Below are 19,173 nucleotides of genomic sequence, written 5' to 3' on the forward strand. Positions count from 1 at the left end.
CATAAGTGAGTCCACCCCTCACATTATATACAGTATCTCCCATAAGTGAGTCCACCCCTCACATTATATATACAGTATCTCCCATAAGTGAGTCCACCCCTCACATTATATACAGTATATCCCATACGTGAGTCCACCCCTCACATTATATATAGTATATCCCATAAGTGACTCCACCCCTCACATGATATATACAGTATCTCCCATAAGTGAGTCCACCCCTCACATTATATACAGTATCTCCCATAAGTGAGTCCACCCCTCACATTATATATACAGTATATCCCATAAGTGAGTCCTCCCCTCACATTATATATACAGTATATCCCATAAGTGAGTCCACCCCTCACATTATATATACAGTATATCCCATAAGTGAGTCCACCCCTCACATTATATATACAGTATATCCCATAAGTGAGTCCACCCCTCCTCAGATTACATATAGTATCTCCCATAAGTGAGTCCACCCCTCACATTATATATACAGTATCTCCCATAAGTGAGTCCACCCCTCACATTATATACAGTATCTACCATAAGTGAGTCCACCCCTCGCATTATATACAGTATCTCCCATAAGTGAGTCCACCCCTCCCATTATATATACAGTATCTCCCATAAGTGACTCCACCCCTCACATTATATACAGTATCTCCCATAAGTGAGTCCACCCCTCACATTATATATACAGTATATCCCATAAGTGAGTCCACCCCTCACATTATATATACAGTATCTCCCATAAGTGAGTCCACCCCTCACATTATATATACAGTATCTCCCATAAGTGAGTCCACCCCTCACATTATATATACAGTATCTCCCATAAGTGAGTCCACCCCTCACATTATATATACAGTATCTCCCACAAGTGAGTCCACCCCTCACATTATATATATACAGTATCTCCCATAAGTGAGTCCACCCCTCACATGATATATACAGTATCTCCCATAAGTGAGCCCAGCCCTCACATTATATATATACAGTATCTCCCATAAGTGAGTCCACCCCTGACATTATATACAGTATCTCCCATAAGTGAGTCCACCCCTCACATTATATACAGTATCTCCCATAAGTGAGTCCACCCCTCACATTATATATACAGTATATCCCATAAGTGAGTCTACCCCTCACATTATATATACAGTATCTCCCATAAGTGAGTCCACCCCTCACATTATATATACAGTATCTCCCATAAGTGAGTCCACCCCTTACATTATATATACAGTATCTCCCATAAGTGAGTCCACCCCTTACATTATATATATACAGTATCTCCCATAAGTGAGTCCACCCCTCACATTATATACAGTATCTCCCATAAGTGAGTCCACCCCTCAAATTATATATACAGTATCTCCCATAAGTGAGTCCACCCCTCACATTATATATACAGTATCTCCCATAAGTGAGTCCACCCCTCACATTATATATACCGTATCTCCCATAAGTGAGTCCACCCCTCGCATTATATACAGTATCTCCCATAAGTGAGTCCACCCCTCACATTATATACAGTTTCTCCCATAAGTGAGCACACCCCTCACATTATATATATACAGTATCTCCCATAAGTGAGTCCACCCCTCACATTATATACTGTATCTCACATAAGTGAGTCCACCCCTCACATTATATATACAGTATTTCCCATAAGTGAGTCCATCCCTCACATTATATATACAGTATCTCCCATAAGTGAGTCTACCCCTCAAATGATATACTGTATCTTCCATAAGTGAGTCCACCCCTCACATTATATATACTGTATCTTCCATAAGTGAGTCCACCTGTCAGGGACCGACCAGGGGACAGGGAGAGTGAGCCCTAAACTGACCATGGTACATCTCTCCCTGCCTACTTGCCCATCCACCCTAAACGGTGGATCGACAACTGGGCACCGGTCCCTTCCTGAACTAAAGTGCAGGGGCCTAATAAAAACACATACTAATAAATAGTTGGTCACAAACCAGAAACATAACAGGAACATAGAACTCTATAATAACAGTTTAAGTTCAGGACACAGATCAGAGAGTTAGTACAGAGGACACTAAGGATCAGCGGTCATGAACAGAGGACACTAAAGATAAGCGAACATGAACAGAGGACTCAGTGTTCGTGAACAGAGGACACTATAGATCAGTAGTCATGTACAGAAACTCCAAAGAACGGAAACCAAGAACTAATATACATAGAGTTCAAAACACCAGACATGAAAACAGATGGGTCTGAACAGACTCCAGGTACAGACAGGAATATAGCATAAACCCCTATAAAAACCGCCTGTAGACACAGGAATAACAATACCCCCATGGACGAGTAAACGGGATCTATGGCTAAACAGGAATAATTACAATTCCTAAACCTCCAGTAGACACAGGATCAATCTCCCAGGGTCCCCATGGACCGGTAACAGGGATCTAGTTACAACTCAGAAAAACAGATAAAACAGGATATAATTATAGAACACAGTTCACAGTGACCCCAAAACAGGAACCGAATTATAAGACACTGTTCACACTGAACACAAGACAGGAAACGCAATCCCTCCGAACACCTCCAGTAGACAAGGATTCCACATGGTGCAGAAACAGGGATACCAAGTTAAAACTCAGAAAACAAATACAAAAAGATTTTAATAATAATTATTGAACACTGTTAACACTTAACACAAGACAGGAAACACAATCCCTCCAAACACCTCCAGTAGACAAAGGATTGTCCCCATGGAGCAGAAACAGGGATGCCTAGTAACAAAACCTCTGGTAGACACAGGATTGTTCCCATGGAGCAGTAACACAGTGTGAACAGATACATAACAGAAAGGACATACAAATCCTAAAACCAACTATACAAACACTGTTTAAAATCTACTAAGAGCATGCTAACTAACCATAGGTAATGACCCAGACATATCAAAGATAAATGCAAGGTGCATGCTAAAACAGAGATAGTAGATTAAAAGCTCAAACAAGGAGTGTTTCACCCAAAGCTCCATGCAGCATGTCCATGTGTAACAAACAAGAACTCAAGTCAAGATGTCAATCCCCAGCCCAGAGGCTAGACTGGGCTGACTTTAAATAGACACACCCTAGGAGCTATTGGCTAGCAAGCCATAAGGCTTTAACTCTTCCCTGACCAGGGAACATAAAACTGTTCACACACAACCAAACCAATAGCTGTGTGTGTGAACACAGGCCAATACAGACATGACACCACCCCTCACATTATATACAGTTTCTCCCATAAGTGAGTCCACCCCTCCCATTATATATACAGTATCTCCCATAAGTGAGTCCACCCATCACATTATATATACAGTATCTCCCATAAGTGAGTCCACCCCTCACATTATATAAACAGTATCTCCCACAAATGACCAGATTGACGTAAAGATTACATGCTTTACCGCAGTTTGCATCATTATGGTAAGACACATGGTTTTTAGCGCTCTTTTGTCCATTTGGAGCAATAACACAGTCAGTAATTAGTTGTGGTACCGCTAATTAGCTGCAAAGTCTGAACACAGCCTTATACATATGCATTGTGTATTAAGGAAAAAAAATACATGCACTGAAGCGGGTGACCCTCTTATTAACAGTTAGCGTATTCTACATATTCACATAAAAATATCTGCCCAGTCTTCAATGTGCTCGGAAAGATATATTGTTACATTTCGTATTGTATGTCTTCATGTATCGTGTCATGTATTGAGTAAACTTAGTAGCGTTCTCTGAATATTGGCTATGAAGCTGTATTCTTATCATTTCAGCTGAACACGATGATTCCATTGTTCAGAATCTCCAGCACAGGGCAAGGACATTACTTTCCATTACATATAATGCAGTATATTATTGTAAAAGCTCCTTACACAACTACAATGTGTACATTAAAACATCAGGCACCTTGGTGAGACCAGGTATGAACGGATAGAAAAAATTAACATATATAATGTACAGAGATGAGTGAATCAAATCTGCACAAACCAAAAGTTTGGATTAGTTACAATGTGATCTTTTTGTGACTAGTCTTGGAAATGTTCCATCCCCACTCCTGTACACCGATTGGCCTGGAGGTAAGCAGTGATGTATGTACAGTGATCCCTCAAGTTACAATATTAATTGGTTCCAGGACGACCATTGTATGTTGAGACCAGAACTCTATGGAAACCTGGTAATTGGTTCTGAAGCCACCAAAATGTCATCCAAAAATAGGAAAAAGTAAGAATTAAACCAAAATAAATAAATAACTAATATAGATAAAGCAAATCCTTACATATAAAAGTAAGAAAGAGCTGCTGGGAGCTGTAAATCACTGTCTATGTCAGTGTTTCCCAAGCAAGGAGCCTCCAACTGTTGAAAAACTACAACTCCCAACATGCCCGGACAGCCAAAGGCTGTCCGGGCATGCTGGGAGTTGTAGTTTTGCAACAGCTGGGGGCACCCTGCTTGGCAAACACTGGTCTATGTAGAGGACAGGAGCTTCTTCAGGGTCCTGTACAATACACAGTGTCCTAAAAAAGTAACATGGAGCCGCCCTCACCTGATGTCCAGAGGAGCAGCTAACCCTGGAACAGGTAAAGAGTACAGAACATGTAATACCTCCCTGTACTGTAGGGGGCGCTACCAGAAACCAGACAGTGCATACACTTCAGTAATACAGGGGTTTTACCATTCTGATTGGTCGGTTCTTCCGGCCAATGACACGTTTCACAGCCCAAACAATCTTTTGTCGAAGGAGTTTCTCCTGTAATGTAGAGTGCAGGAGTGATAATTCCAACTAGTTCAATCTCTCCTGATGCCTAGACAGGTTGGCTTACTGTGATACAAATATGTGAAGGTTTTACTCATGGCTTGTTGCAACACAACACCCCATGAGTGTGTTGGCAGGTAACTTCTGTGACATGTCAGCCACACAGCACTAACTCTGACTGTAGGTCTTTGATGACAATGGTGTATGCAGAGGGGCCCTTGTCTACCTTTAGCTTACTCTGGCTAGATGGAGCTGGAAACCTTGCCTTCACAGCATGGGCTGGAGGTGATCTTCTGGACAAACTCTTCCAACTACAGGCAGTGCCATGATTACTGAATGCATGGTGTAAAGCCCCAGGGTGTGGACTCACTGGGCCACAAGTGGCAGCCAGCCAGGCAGGCAGAATGGGCAAACTGACACTAAAGATAGCATCAGATGCAGCAGAGCTGAACAGGTGTATATTAGCTGAGCAGATACCTTGAGGACAGCTAGCCAAGTTCAGTACACAGGCAGGATCAGGAACACAGGTTAAGAAGATAGAGTTCAGCGACCTTAGCAATACTGGAAACACAACTTTTCTGAGGCATCAGTCAACAGGTGGAGCAGGTTTATATAGGGAGTGCCAGGCAGGAATAGGAGGAGGATCCATTAGTGAGTGTACACTGTCTTCATAAGATTCAGCCAGTGCTTGTGTTCGGACCCCTAGAGGACAGAGCAGGAGAGCAGGAACTGCAGCAGGAGACACTCCAGAGCAGCAAGAGCAGGAAGCATGGCAGATACATGTCACAGAGGATGTCGCCTGACTCTGGTAAGGACCAGGACACATGGAATGATGGTGGTTGCCAACCAGCAGCATAACACATGGTCCAGATCTGTCTCAGGGGTGATGTTACTTGCAACTGGAACGGAACTTGTGATTTGCTTAAAGTTGGCTTTGATTTGAAAAGGACATTGAAGAGGCTTAAAATTTTTCCCCAACACGGCCACACAACTTGGAGTTCTCTCTCTCTCTTTTTGCCTGAACCTTACTGGACCTAGAGGAAACACTCTAAACTAGGCCCCAACTTTTCTAACTGAACCTTGGAGGGACACTTTGGACTAGGAACAGACACATTTCACATCTACCCAGCAGGAGGGAGACAGTGATCGATAGCTATAAAAAGGTATGTGATCAGCCCCTCTAAGCTTTACAAAGAATACACTAACTCATTTATTTCAGAGTGACTAGTGCTGCTCGCGAATATTCGCAATTCAAATTTTATTGGCGAATATCGCATATTCGCGAATATAGCACTATATATTCAAAATTACGAATATTCGCTTTTTTTTTCCTTTCACAGTACACACCACAGTGATCATCCCTCTCTGCTTCCAGCTTGTGTGGTGTAAAGAAGGCTCTAATTCTACTGTGTGAGACCGCCGGGCGAATATTCGCATATGCGAATATTCGTGAATATTGATCCCTCCCTTCTGCTGCTTTTATCAAGTAACACTGGTATACTTGCTATAAAGTTCATAAATTTTCACATATGCAAATTTTCGCATATGCGAAAAAACGCAAATATTACGAATATGCATATTTATCGAAAATATATGACGAATATATTTGTCCATATATTTGCAAAATATCGCAAATTCGAATATGGCCTATGCCGCTCAACACTAAGAGTGACCACGGGTCCATTTTTAACGATCATTATTTTGCAGTATCCCATAGAAATGTTATAGGGTCATCATCAAACTACCTTCATTGGGATCTTTACAGTAGCTGTGGTTTGGAAGCTGAAAGTGAGTATATTTTATTTTATGTAATGTTGCCTCTTATTCACTGCCTCAATTTTATTTTAAACGAGGCTGGAAAATCCCTTTAATTTGAGGTTTTCATTGCCTCTGATTGTTCTATTGAATGATGTTTGCAGCAATGCTGAAGTGAATATGATGTATGTGTCTATCTCATTACATTACTCTACCTGTCACAAAAAGACGTCTCCTTATGTTTTAAGTAGCTGAATATTTTACTATGAAAAGTAATTAAAGCTTCATCCTCCTTACAGTAATTAAAGAAACGTTCTTCTGGGTTACAGATCCCTCTGGTGAGATCCTGTGATGAGTGTCACCGTGTAATTGTAGATTCTAATTCCAGTATCATCATCATTAAAGGCACGAGACCGGTATAAGAACAGGGTGACAGGGAGATTCATCAATGTCGACCAGTTGCCCATAGCAACCAATCAGATCGCTTCTTTCATTTTTAAAAAGGCCTCTGAAAAATAAAAGAAGCAATCTGATTGGTTGCTATGGGCAACTGATCAACGTTTCCTCTGGACAGGTCTTGATGAATCTCCCCCATAGTGTACGATAACTGCGCATTTGTACTCCAGATTTTTCCTGTCCTTTGTTTTTTTCACAAGAAGCTATTCTCTGTTGGCCTTATTGGCTACCACCAACGATCTTGGAACCACAACGTCAAGCTACTGGGCTCCAATTCAAACTCTGTAAGGCTACGTACACACACCATATTCTGCACCTCATTTGAAGACATAAATAAATTTGTATGATTAAAAATTTTTTGCTGAATTCAATGGGATAACATCACATGTCACCTCGCACATAGTTTAATTTTGCACTAGTACTTATACCAGCCCAAAAAAACATTCTTAATGCAAAGAAAAAAACTAATTGGAATATATGACACTTATTTTGCTTCAGTCTCAAAATACAGTGTGTGAACATAGCCTAATAAGGCCCTTTACCTTCAGAGCACTCTCCATGCTTAACGTCCTTAACTGTGTCATAAAGTAAAGATATGTGGTTAAATACGGTAGTCTTTTTTAAGCCCTACCACCAGCGATCAGCTATTTGCCAGAGCTGTGGCACCTGCATATACAGAGAACAGAGCTGGAAGCAGACAGCCCCATACATTCTGTAGTGGTCATGGTGGGTTACTGCAGCCCCACTCCCAATGAAGTGAATGGCCATCAATAAAAAAGTCCCAGAAAAACCTCTTTATATAAAATTAAATTATAGCTTTTACACCTCCATTGACCTCTGCAGCATCCTGACCTACTAGGTTGTTAAGTGATAACCAGGCTTATCAATGTCTATATATTCCTGGACATTCCATAATGTAAATCTATAAAAGTAAGAAAATAATAGTAGCCAGCACTCACCATTCAGAGATCTTTATTGTAGGTATCGGTGCATCTGTACAACTTTGGCGGCCAGGATATTAAGAGCAGTTTTGCGCAGCTTGTGCACTTCCACAAGCCAATACACCGACTTAGAGGCACACACCTATATTATGTATGTGGGGAATGTCAGGATGGTTGTCATGACTACACCCAAACTTAGAAGTATAATGTAACATGACTACAAAAACATAAGTAAAGAATAAACATCATAAGAAAGGAAACAACTCATTGTGATCATTAAACCCAGTCTGACAATCCATCGTGCCTCCTTTTGGAGCAGGAGGTTATTGCGATCTCCGCCGTACAATGGAGGATTAACCCTCTCTAAGACAGTGAATTGTAGGCAGGTTGGATAATTTCTGTGTCATCTTTTTCAACTTAGAAGAGAGGGTCCTGGGTTCGGCAGCTCCTGCGGTTACCAGGGAAAAAAGGAAGGCTTCTTGCGGCACCTGAGGATCGAGTTTCGTTCAACAAAGAGACAAGTGTCCAATGTGGTAAATGATATTTGTTTTCTTGGAGACAGTAACAAAATAAAATGATAAAATGGAATGGAAGCAACGCGTTTTGCGGGATTCCCCCCCCCCCCCTGCTTCGTCAGGCTAATATAAATGAAAGCTGCACCTCTGGTATATATATGGGGAAAGTTTTCAAATCTGCCCGGGAGAGATTAGTGACGTCACTGGGGCGGAAGTGATGTGTTCACGAGTGTGCTCCGTGGTTGTCATGGTTAGCGTAGACGCTAGTGGATATGACAGCTGTCAGTTTGATATACTAAATAGCAGCGTCGCCATCAGGTACAGTTGCTGGCGTGACAGTATGCGATTCGGAACCATTTGCGGCTACTGAGATGTCCATGATTGTGATCAGATACTACTTGCTTCTGAGAGTGTTGGCTAAACTGAAATCCATAGCTATGACGGGAGTCCTGCATGGTGACCGGACGGTAAGTATCAGAATCGAGCGGCGACTATACTGCTTCAATTGTCCTCAGTTAATATACCTGATTAATATATATATATATATATATATATATATATATATATATATAGCAACAGAAGAATACAGCAGCACGCTGCTAGCACAAAGATATAGATAAAACATGAGTATATAGATACAACATGAAAAGATATACAGCTATGATGTAATAAATGGAAATATAAAATTATGAAGTTATGAAATAGTGAGGTACTTAGCCTACAATTTGGCGGCCAAATAGCTTGGACCATCCCACCGCAATAAGGTGACCTCATATGCGTATATGTGCTTCAATGTTCTATATTTAAATGTATGGACATGAAAATAAATAATAGAGAGGGCAGTGGCTTGGGATAGGAATAGACTTAGTTGCATGGGCATAAAAGAGGGCAATGGATGGAAATAGAAGTGGGGATATATGCTAAAAAAGGGGGATATTCAATAAATATATATAATAAATACATAGATACATAAAATTAGCACAAAAAGATCATTACGTGCAAAAATATACAATGAATGGAAGCATATTTTGTAGACAGTAAAAATCCCAGGAAAGACACTTTTAAATATTCAAGGAGACATTAATAGAGGCTCAATTTCATATGCAGTTAAATTCTCAAGCTAAAATTTATATAAAGTGAACACCCCAAAGGAGACACTATTAGAAACTCAAGGGAACGCTATTGGATGCTCGAGTGGAATATTTCTTATATGCTCGAGTTGAATACTTCAATGGAGGCAGTGGAACTCTCAGAATGAGGCACTATTTGATGCTCATAATGGATATTTGATAGGAAATTATATATGTTTTTTTATATTTTGTAGCAATAATCTGCAGAGATCCAACTGCAGAATAAATAATGAAGGATCAAGTTTTTTATTTGAAATACAAGTGTACCTGGTTATGCAAAGTGCATACCTATTCCACATCTGCGTATGTGTAATATGTCTGAGAAGGGTGAGGGGTTACCATACCAACCCAAACATCATTATTGTTGTTCGGGCGGGAGGGAATAGATCCTATTTTATCTTGGAATTTTTGGTTCCAAGTGGATGCAAGGTGTCTTTAGTTTGGACTGCCCAATATAGGGGAGGATTTGGATGAGAAGATAGTTTCAATTTTCTTTTAACTATATGGTGGCTGGGATGGTTTCTTCAAACAGACTAGCGGATGAGTTCTGTAGCTTCATTCACCTCCACCCCCCCCCCCCCCCACCCCAGAGTTGTAGATCAGATGGTAGATCCAAGTGGTAGATCCAATACATTTCTCTCTTGATTAGTTCCTCCAATCTGTTTGGGGCGTGTTCATTTGTTTGATCTATTGGGTAGATGGAGATGGAAGTTTTTGATCTCAGGGTGTTTTATTTAGCAGTGCCGGGATAGACTGTGCAGTAGATATCCTCTTTTTATATTCATTTTTTGATTGTTCAATCGGAGGGGCAGTTCTTTAGTGGTGCGGCCCACATATTGTAGGCCGCAACAACACTCCATGACATAAATGATAAATGTTGACCTACAGTTTAATGGTGAATACTTCACTTGAGGTTAATGCAATGGAGAAGGAATATAGGGGAGAGCACCCCTGTATACACACAACTGGATAGACACTAGTAAAAAGATACATCTGCCGAGCTGCCTGAGGGTCTAGTAGAACAAGTGACACCTGCGGGGTGCACACAATTGAGGTGAAGTATCAAATGATAACTATACAAAGAAACAATAGCATGCACTCACCGCTCAAACAGTGTCTAGAGGTCCGGGGTCATGGGAAAGCATGACAGGTCTCGCCGAAGTGCTCAGAAGCTACGCCGGTCATTTCACGCAACAGTGCGCGCTTCTTCCGGCCTCTCCCAGAGAGGCCGGAAGAAGCACTTACTGTTGCGTGAAACGACCGGCGTAGTCTCTGAGCGTTTCGGTGAGACCTGAAATGCTTTCCCGTGAGGCCGGGCCTCCAGACATCTAGACACTGTTTGAGCGGTGAGTGCATGCTAACGTTTCTTTGTATAGACTTCACTTGAGGTATTGCTCTTATTTGTTTTCATGTTAGTCCTGATGGGTTGACAGCACAAGCAATGTGTCCTCCCTCATTTATATACACCTGAAGTTTCTCTCATCTTCTTATCAGAGTCTTTGTTTTTCTTCTCGTGTTGTCTCAACCTGCTGGGAGCCAAAATGGATTTCAAGGTCGGAGCCCGTTTGAAGGTAAAACATGGTCTTGATGGCAGATCTTTATTTATTATTACTTGATCATTTTGGAGAATGTGCCAGTGTTTTTGTAAAATGGTTTTGATCTGACCATGTGCACAGTTATATGTCATAATGAAATTAAGGTGGGGGTGTATTGGTATTGGATTCCTGTTTTTTGTATTTTCTGTTAGGAAGTCTTGCTGAGATAGGATTTTGGTTCTTTTTAGTGCATCTTTAATAAGTATCTTGGGGTAGCCTTTTGCTCTAAACCGTTCTGTTATTTTCATGACTTGCTCTTTATACGTTTTAGTTTCAGTGCAGTTCTTTCTAATTCTTCGCAGCTGACTAAACGGGATATTTGTTTTCCACTTTTTTAGGTGGCCACTGTTAAATGATAAATAGCTATTTGAATCTACCTTTTTGAAAAAAGTTGCTGTCAGGATCTACTCAGTGTTGTGATAAATCTCAAGGTCCAAGAATTCAATTTTCTCATTGGAGAATTTTTTCCCTGGTAACCACAGGAGCTGCCGAACCTAGGACTCTCGCTTCTATTGCCAAGACCGACATCGCTGATGGTCGGGCGTGGATGCTGGGCTGCCATAGGATCACTTGAGAGTGTTTATACACTCCACTGGGAGCCTAACAGTGTTTTACCTGCAGTGCAACATTAATAGGTGGGTGAGATACTATTCCCCACCTATTGATTTTTACAACTGATATCTCCAACTGTGTCAATATTGCCACACCAACGCCTCGTTCCATTACATATAGATGTATGTCAACAACTTCCACCATCTACATGTCTACTTAAATTCTATAAACATAACATTATTATTTAATGTTTATGGCACTTAGACAGCGCCATTTATATTCCTGATTTTTTCCATAAACTTCAATCCATATATCTTTTTCAACTTGTCACCCAGGGTAATGTTTTTCCTATAGGTGATAAGTGGTTTCTTGATGGCTACTGTTCTTATATCACTATCTGCCTTTAGCACATACCAATTTTTGTGAATTTCTTTAGCAACAATATGATTTAAAATGGAATTGTTTAGAGAGAAAGTGAAATGTTTGTATTGTGGTTCTCATTTTACTTTTCAATAGGTCAGATGTTTTTACTTTTTTTACTCCTTCAAAACATTCCTCAATTACGGTGAACGGATATTTTTGTTCTAGTAGAAGTTGTCTTAAGTCTTCTGCCTGTTGGTTAAACGTTTCAGTGCTACTATTAATTCTGCTTAATCGTGCTATTCTTCACATGTCATGGGTGGCGGGAGCTCTGATAATGGGATAGAGTGTTTCATGCAATCGATTTGCAGTAACCCATAGTAACAAGGGACTCATCTTCGACTTTTAGCTTTACATCCAGAAAATCGAACTCTGAACCACCAAATGCACATGTGAATAGTATATTTTTGTTGTTACTTTCGTTCAGATATAGAAGAATTGATGGAAAACAGATTCAGGACCATCCCACACCACTAGAACATTGTCAACAAAATGCAAGAAGAGTTTTATGTACATTATATTTGGTTTTAGTCTCACAAAAAAATGTAACAATGTTCGAAGGCGGCAAGGAACAGGTTGGCATAGGTACAGGAGACCGGTGTCTCCTTTGCGGTGACGGTCACTTGCCTATACCAGATCCTGCCACCCATGAACTCGTGAGACAAAACAAAAAGCAAAGCATCACAGACAAAATAAATACATTCTTCAGTTTTTTCAGTCTCAAGGAGGACCTCACGCACAGCTTGTACACCCGCATCCCATACCCCTGCCCTGGCCCGATACCCCTGCTCTTAATATCCTGCGCGCCAAAGTTGTACAGATGCACCGATACCTACAATAAAGATCTCTCAATGGTGAGTGCTGGCTACTATTGTTTTCTCACTTCAATCGGAGCAGTTGCATGAAGTGTAGCAATTACTCGCTGTGAACGCTGTCTGGCTACTAGTGGTATATGTGCCTGTATTAATACTACTTACTGAACTCTTGACCATAATGTAAATCGCCTTTGGTGAGCTCATACTGTATTCTACTATACTAACTATGTTACTTCACCTTTATAAATTTATGGTTGGATTCCAATTAAGTGCCTAAAAAATGTATTTTCAGTTTACACAGGGAAAATAAAAATAAAGGTTGAAGACCCCTAAAGCTCTGACAATGTTAGATATTGAAGGGAGTATTCCCAACAGGAAAGGTTAGCCCCTGTCCACAGTATAGGATAACAAGTTGAATGTCAGGGGTCGAACTGCTGGAACAACCACTGATCATAAGAATGGAAAATAAAAATTGTCACCCAAAAAAAGTAATAAAAGTTCTTTCTCTATTCGTCCTCTGAACATGGCGGATCTTAGTGCATATCACATTTAACAATGTAATCCCCCTATACCTCTAGAGATACTTATTCGTTAGTTTCTAAGACCACTATGGATATTACCAGAAATGTTATCATTAACCTCTAAACCACCCTATTGCAAAATGCACTGTGTATCCGAAATATTGGCAAGGTGAGGCCAATTGGGAGGAGTCAGTTCTTAATATTTCCACAGAAATGTTGTTCCCTATTTTGAAATATATTTAACCACAGTGGTCCTATTTACTCAATAAAGCATCATGAAGTGCCTTGCAGTCAATAAAGCTCCTGCTACAATGGCCAAGACCAGAGAGACTTCTCTCTTCCTATCTGTTTAACCCTTTAAATGCCACAGTCAATAGCAACTGCAGCATCTAAGGAGCAAGACAGAGGGTGGATTTTCTCTGTCTGTACAATGGCACCCTCAACACACTCGAGAGGTACCAATGAGATATCTTGTCAACCAAAGGCCCTCTGGTCTATCCAGGTAGATGCCCTAGTAAATAGCCTCTTAGTGTAACACAGACAGACAACAATGCTTTGAAATTCTAAGTATCAAATTATCTCATCTACATGTTCCTTAGTGGAATAAAGTTTATGGGCAGGGTCACAAAGTGTGCATCCGCAGCATATTTCTACAGCAGGAAATCCACCACATAGAGCTACCTGGCAGCAGCCGGAAGCTCGTTCTGTAGTCCCTCTGTGGCTGCCATCGGTGCATCCTAAGCATGAAATACCCTGCAGAGGTGCCCTGTGCGACCCTGCCCTAAAGTGGCATCTCCAAGAAATGATTTTCTACTTAACAAAAAACAATACCTAATACTTCACACTTCTGCTGCTATCTCTTTGTTTGGTCTCCCCTTGTGTGATGCACTTTCTTGTGTGTGTATTGCACAAGGACCTTTTTACTTAGCCAATCAGTGGCTGAGACTAACACCAGTGCAGCCTCTGAGTGGCTGAACGAGAAGGTCCTTGTGCAACACAGACGCAAGGAAGTGCATCACACAAGGGGAGACCAAACAAAGAGATAGCAGCAGAAGTATGGAATGTTAGGTATAGTTTTTACCCTGTTTAACAGCAGCATGGAGATAGCAGCTGGAGTTAAGCAAGGGGGTAAGTATCGTTATTTTTCTATTTAAATGAGAACTCCGGGAAACAAAACTTATCCCCTATACAAAAAGTAGGGGATATGTGTCAGATTGCGGGAGTCTGACCGCTGGGACCCCCACAATCTCCTGTGCATGGCCCAGCTCTCCTGCTAAATGGGGCGTTTCGAGCACCGCACAAAGCCGCAGCCAACACACTCCCTTAATGCAGCTCTATGAAGAGCCGGAGCGCTGCACTTGGCAACCTCCAGCTATTCCATACAGCTGCATTGTCGGCCGCAGCTTCGTGAGATGGTTGACATGCCCCATTCAGCAGGAGAGCCGAGGCCACGTACAAGAGATCCGATACTTATTCCCTATCCTTAGGATAGGGGATACGTTTTGTATCTCGGAGTTCTCCTTTAACTATGCCCTGAGCACAGTTGAATGAAAAAAATAATTCTCCAGAACACTCCTCCAATAAAGTCTAGTAAGTAAAGAAAATCTTAATTAAAGCTAATCAATAAATTAAATGTCCTCTAAACTGGTGTAATTGAAAAATACAACCAAAATAGGCCAGTCCCTAAAAGGTTAAGAAATATAATGCCTATCAAGATTAGTTTTTACAGCGTAAGTGTCGCTATTCTATACTGCACATTTCTGCAGTTAATTTGATCTCTGATTTGAATTGGTTTCTGACAGGAGAACTCACACTTCACAGCGGAGTTTCTCCTTTACAAAGCCCTTATATACCCTTTAATGCTCATGACCGCGCGGTGTTCTCAAACCCCACTTACACATTCCATTATGGTTTTTCATTCTTCTATTAACTCAAGTGTTATTATACCATACTGTTCTGTTCATGCTTTCCTGGCACAGATGAAATACGTTCTTGAACTATAAAAAGGGGTACTCCACTGTCCATTTTTTTTTTCGAACGTCCCCTCAATGCAAGTCTATGAGACTTGCATTGAGAGGGTGTGGCGTGACGTCACGAGGGACGTGGCCTTACAATCACGACCCCCGCAGCCTGCACCAAGCGTTCGGAACAAAATGTTCTGAACGCTGGGGCAGTGGAGTACCTCCTTAAATCCTTCCTGCCCAAATTTTACCACTAAAGGGGTTCTCCCATGGATTTTTTTTTAAATCAACTGGTGCCAGAAAGTTAAATAGATTTGTAAATGACTTCTATTTTAAAATCTCAATCCTTCCAGTACTTATCAGCTGCTGTATGCTCCACAGGAAGTTGTATTTCTTTCTGAAGTTCTTTTCAGTCTGACCACAGTGCTCTCTGCTGACACCTCTGTCCATATCAGGAACTGTCCAGAGCAGGAGAGGTTTGCCAAGGGGATTTGCTTGTACTCTGGACAGTTACTGACATGGACAGAGGTGTCAGCAGAGAGCACTGTGGTCAGACCTGTGGAGCATGCAGCAGCTGATAAGTACTGGAAGGATTAAGATTTTTAAATAGAAGTAATTTACAAATCTGTTTAACTTTCTGGCACCAGTTGATTTCAAAAAATAAATAAAACATTTTTCCACCAGAGTACCCCTTTAAGGGTGCTGGTTTAGTTCAAGGAGAAATAACTCAGCACCAGAGTTGTCTGGCTTCGGCCTATCCCTCCCTTCCCCCTGGAGAACACATAAATGTTCAGCTTTGCTGAAGAGCCATGAAGCAGTCACCTACAGATGGATGATTCTTACATTTGGAGGAATTTTTTGACTAGTGTAAGATATTTATATACTTAAGATATACTGCAAGATTTTAGTGTGTTGGGACTTTCTGGAAAATGCTCAAGAACTCTACCCCTTGATCAGGGACACTCAAGGACAAGCTGAGTCTATAAGCAGATGGCTCCCGTCTTAGATGCCTTGTTCAAATAATAGTTTTCAATTCATGAATATCAAACAGCATCACATCTCTACATACTTTGCCTGAAAAATGTCAACACTTTAACTCAACATACATATCAGTAAAATAAAATTCCTACCAATTACTCCACATGATTGGTTTCCAATAAAGTGAAGGTCCCTGCGATGCCGCTGCTGGTGTGCCGCTTCTTTCTTGTATATTATGTGCTTTTGATGCATTCCTGTGGCTTCTATATTTTGTAAAGGTTCAATGAAATAATCTCCGTGGGGAAGATGGAAAAATCCAGCCTGAAAAATATACACAACATGAGAGATGCAAAGTGTCTCCGGAGAAGGTAAAAAAAAACACAGATAATGAAATGCTCGAAGCTGCAATGAAATAATATTGACCGCGGAAAGATCAGGTGATATTCACAAGTGGTTATATTAGATGATTCTCAACATAGATGTTTTATCCCACTTTTTGCTGGGGAGGGTGCTTAATTTTTATTCAAACCCTTCCCAACCACATAATATAAATATATGTCACCTAGCACTGTGACAGTCTGCAGAAGGTCCCAACTGACTCCAGAAAGTTAAACAGATTTGTAAATTACTGACCGTAATACCCGTACAAAGCTGGGGCTGGCGAGTTCCATCTGTGGGTGTTCCCGCTGGCTCCCCTGATTCGGCAGTGACAGCCAACTCTCGAAGTATTGGCATGACGTTGATTCGGGTTATAAGGGCTGGGTCGCAGCGGTGGTCTGTTATAGGTGTCCCCTGACTTTGTGATCCAGCCAGATCTCCGGGTCATGTGACCGTCAGCGGGAGTCATCTGGGCTGGTTCAATACGCTGGTGGTGGGGGGGGGGGGGGGGTTCTGGCTTTGGACCAAAAAACGCAGTGGCTGTGTTTAAAAAAAAAAAAGTCCTGTGTGTGACGTCAGTCTTACCCCCAGGCACCAGTTTTAGTATGTTCGACCTTAGAATGCAGCATTCCAAGAAAGTGTTTTTTTTTTTTTATTGCTAGGGAGTCTGTCATGACCGGGGCTGGACAGGGAGAGTGAGCCCTAAGCTGTCCCTAGAAACACTTTACCTGCCTACCTGTCCATCCGCCCTAAATGGTGGATCGACAACTTGGAGCTGGTCCCTTCCTGCCCTAAAGAGCAATGGGCGTAAAGGTACAAAAATAATACAGTACAATACAGTACATAGTCGAGAACAGAAATGTAACAGGAATACAACCAACAACCAGATAAACCAGGCAGGATATAAATATGCAACAGTTCACACTGGACACTGAACAAAACAAATTAGACTCCCAACTCCAAACAGTAAGGGACATCAACACTAAAGCCAAATAGACTCCTAGCCAGCAGGCACACTCCACCATGTGATCAGGATACTGGCCTAGAAGGAAACAGAAATATAATGCGCACAAGACTGAGAACCGGATGTGTCTGAATAGACTCCAGAGAAAACCTAAAAAGCCAAACTCCAAAACATAGAGGAATACAGGTCAGGATACCAAACAGGAATACTAAATACTGAGCACGGGTACAAGCACAAGACTAACAGTATGAACACAGACCAAGTCAACAAGGTTAAAGCAGAACGGACATACATAATCCTAAAAACCGACATATGTACTAAAAACTAAGCAGACTAAAATCTATATTATAACAGGAATCAAACCATGGTTAAAACTCAGATATTAACATATTAACAAACAGACTAAAACAGTCATAGTCAGAGTAAGAACTAATCAACAGCCCAGAGTTCCAACAGAGCTCTGGTTTTAAAACCACACCCAAGCTGTCATAGGCTCAGAGCATTAACTTTTTCCTAGCCAGGGAGAATTGCACAGAAACTGTTCATACATAAAAACAAAGTCTAAACAGGGCCTAAAATGGAAAAACACATAAACAGACATTACAGAATCACTCCACTCCCAGAGATGACTTTAAAAATGGGCTTGGGGGGAAGGTGCTGTAGAGGGATCACAGGACTGGAAATGCACCATAACGTTCAGGAGTTAAAGAGGTTATCCGGTGAAAATGTATGGTACTTAGGGGAATGGGAAGAATAGTGTCATTTTCTCCTTTGGCAGGAGCAGCACCTATATAATGTTGGAAATGATTCTTGGTCTTCCCCTCCATCCATACAGAACATGTTTAAGTCCACTTCTATTGGCATTGTAGTCTTTGTTGCTATTATTGTATGTACAGGACAAATAATCAGTAAAATCTTATAGGTTATTACTGATTATGAAATAAAAATAGACAATAGAAGGAAGAAACAGTCTCAAAGTGCCCTCCAAATGGGGCTGTCTTCATTGGGATCCCAGTGAAATACAGGACTAGTATATCAGACCCTGGGACCACTGGATGGATTTTTGGTACTGTTGGCCAGTTTGACTCTGTAACCCCCTGCCCTTTTTATAGTTCCTGTCACAGTAGTTTATAAGTAGAAGGTTTTTAAAGGAAGTTGCGTTAAGTTTGGTCTTGGGGGCAATGGCTTATTAGCAGGATGAGGTCTACAAATATTGTATGGTTATGGAATATCCAATTTAGTACTTTAGTGGGACATAGGGTATTGCAATATCAATAGTTTTATCAGCCCTTGGTTGTCATGCCAGGCCTAGAAACTATTTAGACTTAACCCTCAAAGACTTTCATGGCTATGCTGTAATGTATGCATATACAATAAGTAGCTCCTGTGATCATCATGCCCTGTGCACACAAAATCAATGTGTTGTGG

At 41.2% G+C, this 19,173-nt stretch overlaps 1 protein-coding gene across 2 annotated transcripts in view; it reads right to left on the reverse strand.

Annotated features, from left to right (window-relative positions):
* Positions 1–19,173, reverse strand: part of ADAMTS12 (ADAM metallopeptidase with thrombospondin type 1 motif 12) — a 560,388-nt gene that overhangs the window by 339,064 nt on the left and 202,151 nt on the right. For both annotated transcript variants that reach the window (XM_056545369.1, XM_056545379.1), the window contains exon 3: positions 16,556–16,724. In XM_056545369.1, coding sequence (XP_056401344.1) covers positions 16,556–16,724 — 169 coding nt within the window. The remainder of the gene's footprint in view (positions 1–16,555; positions 16,725–19,173) is intronic.

The sequence above is a fragment of the Hyla sarda genome, chromosome 1, assembly GCF_029499605.1.
Source record: "Hyla sarda isolate aHylSar1 chromosome 1, aHylSar1.hap1, whole genome shotgun sequence".
NCBI classification, from domain to species: domain Eukaryota; kingdom Metazoa; phylum Chordata; class Amphibia; order Anura; family Hylidae; genus Hyla; species Hyla sarda.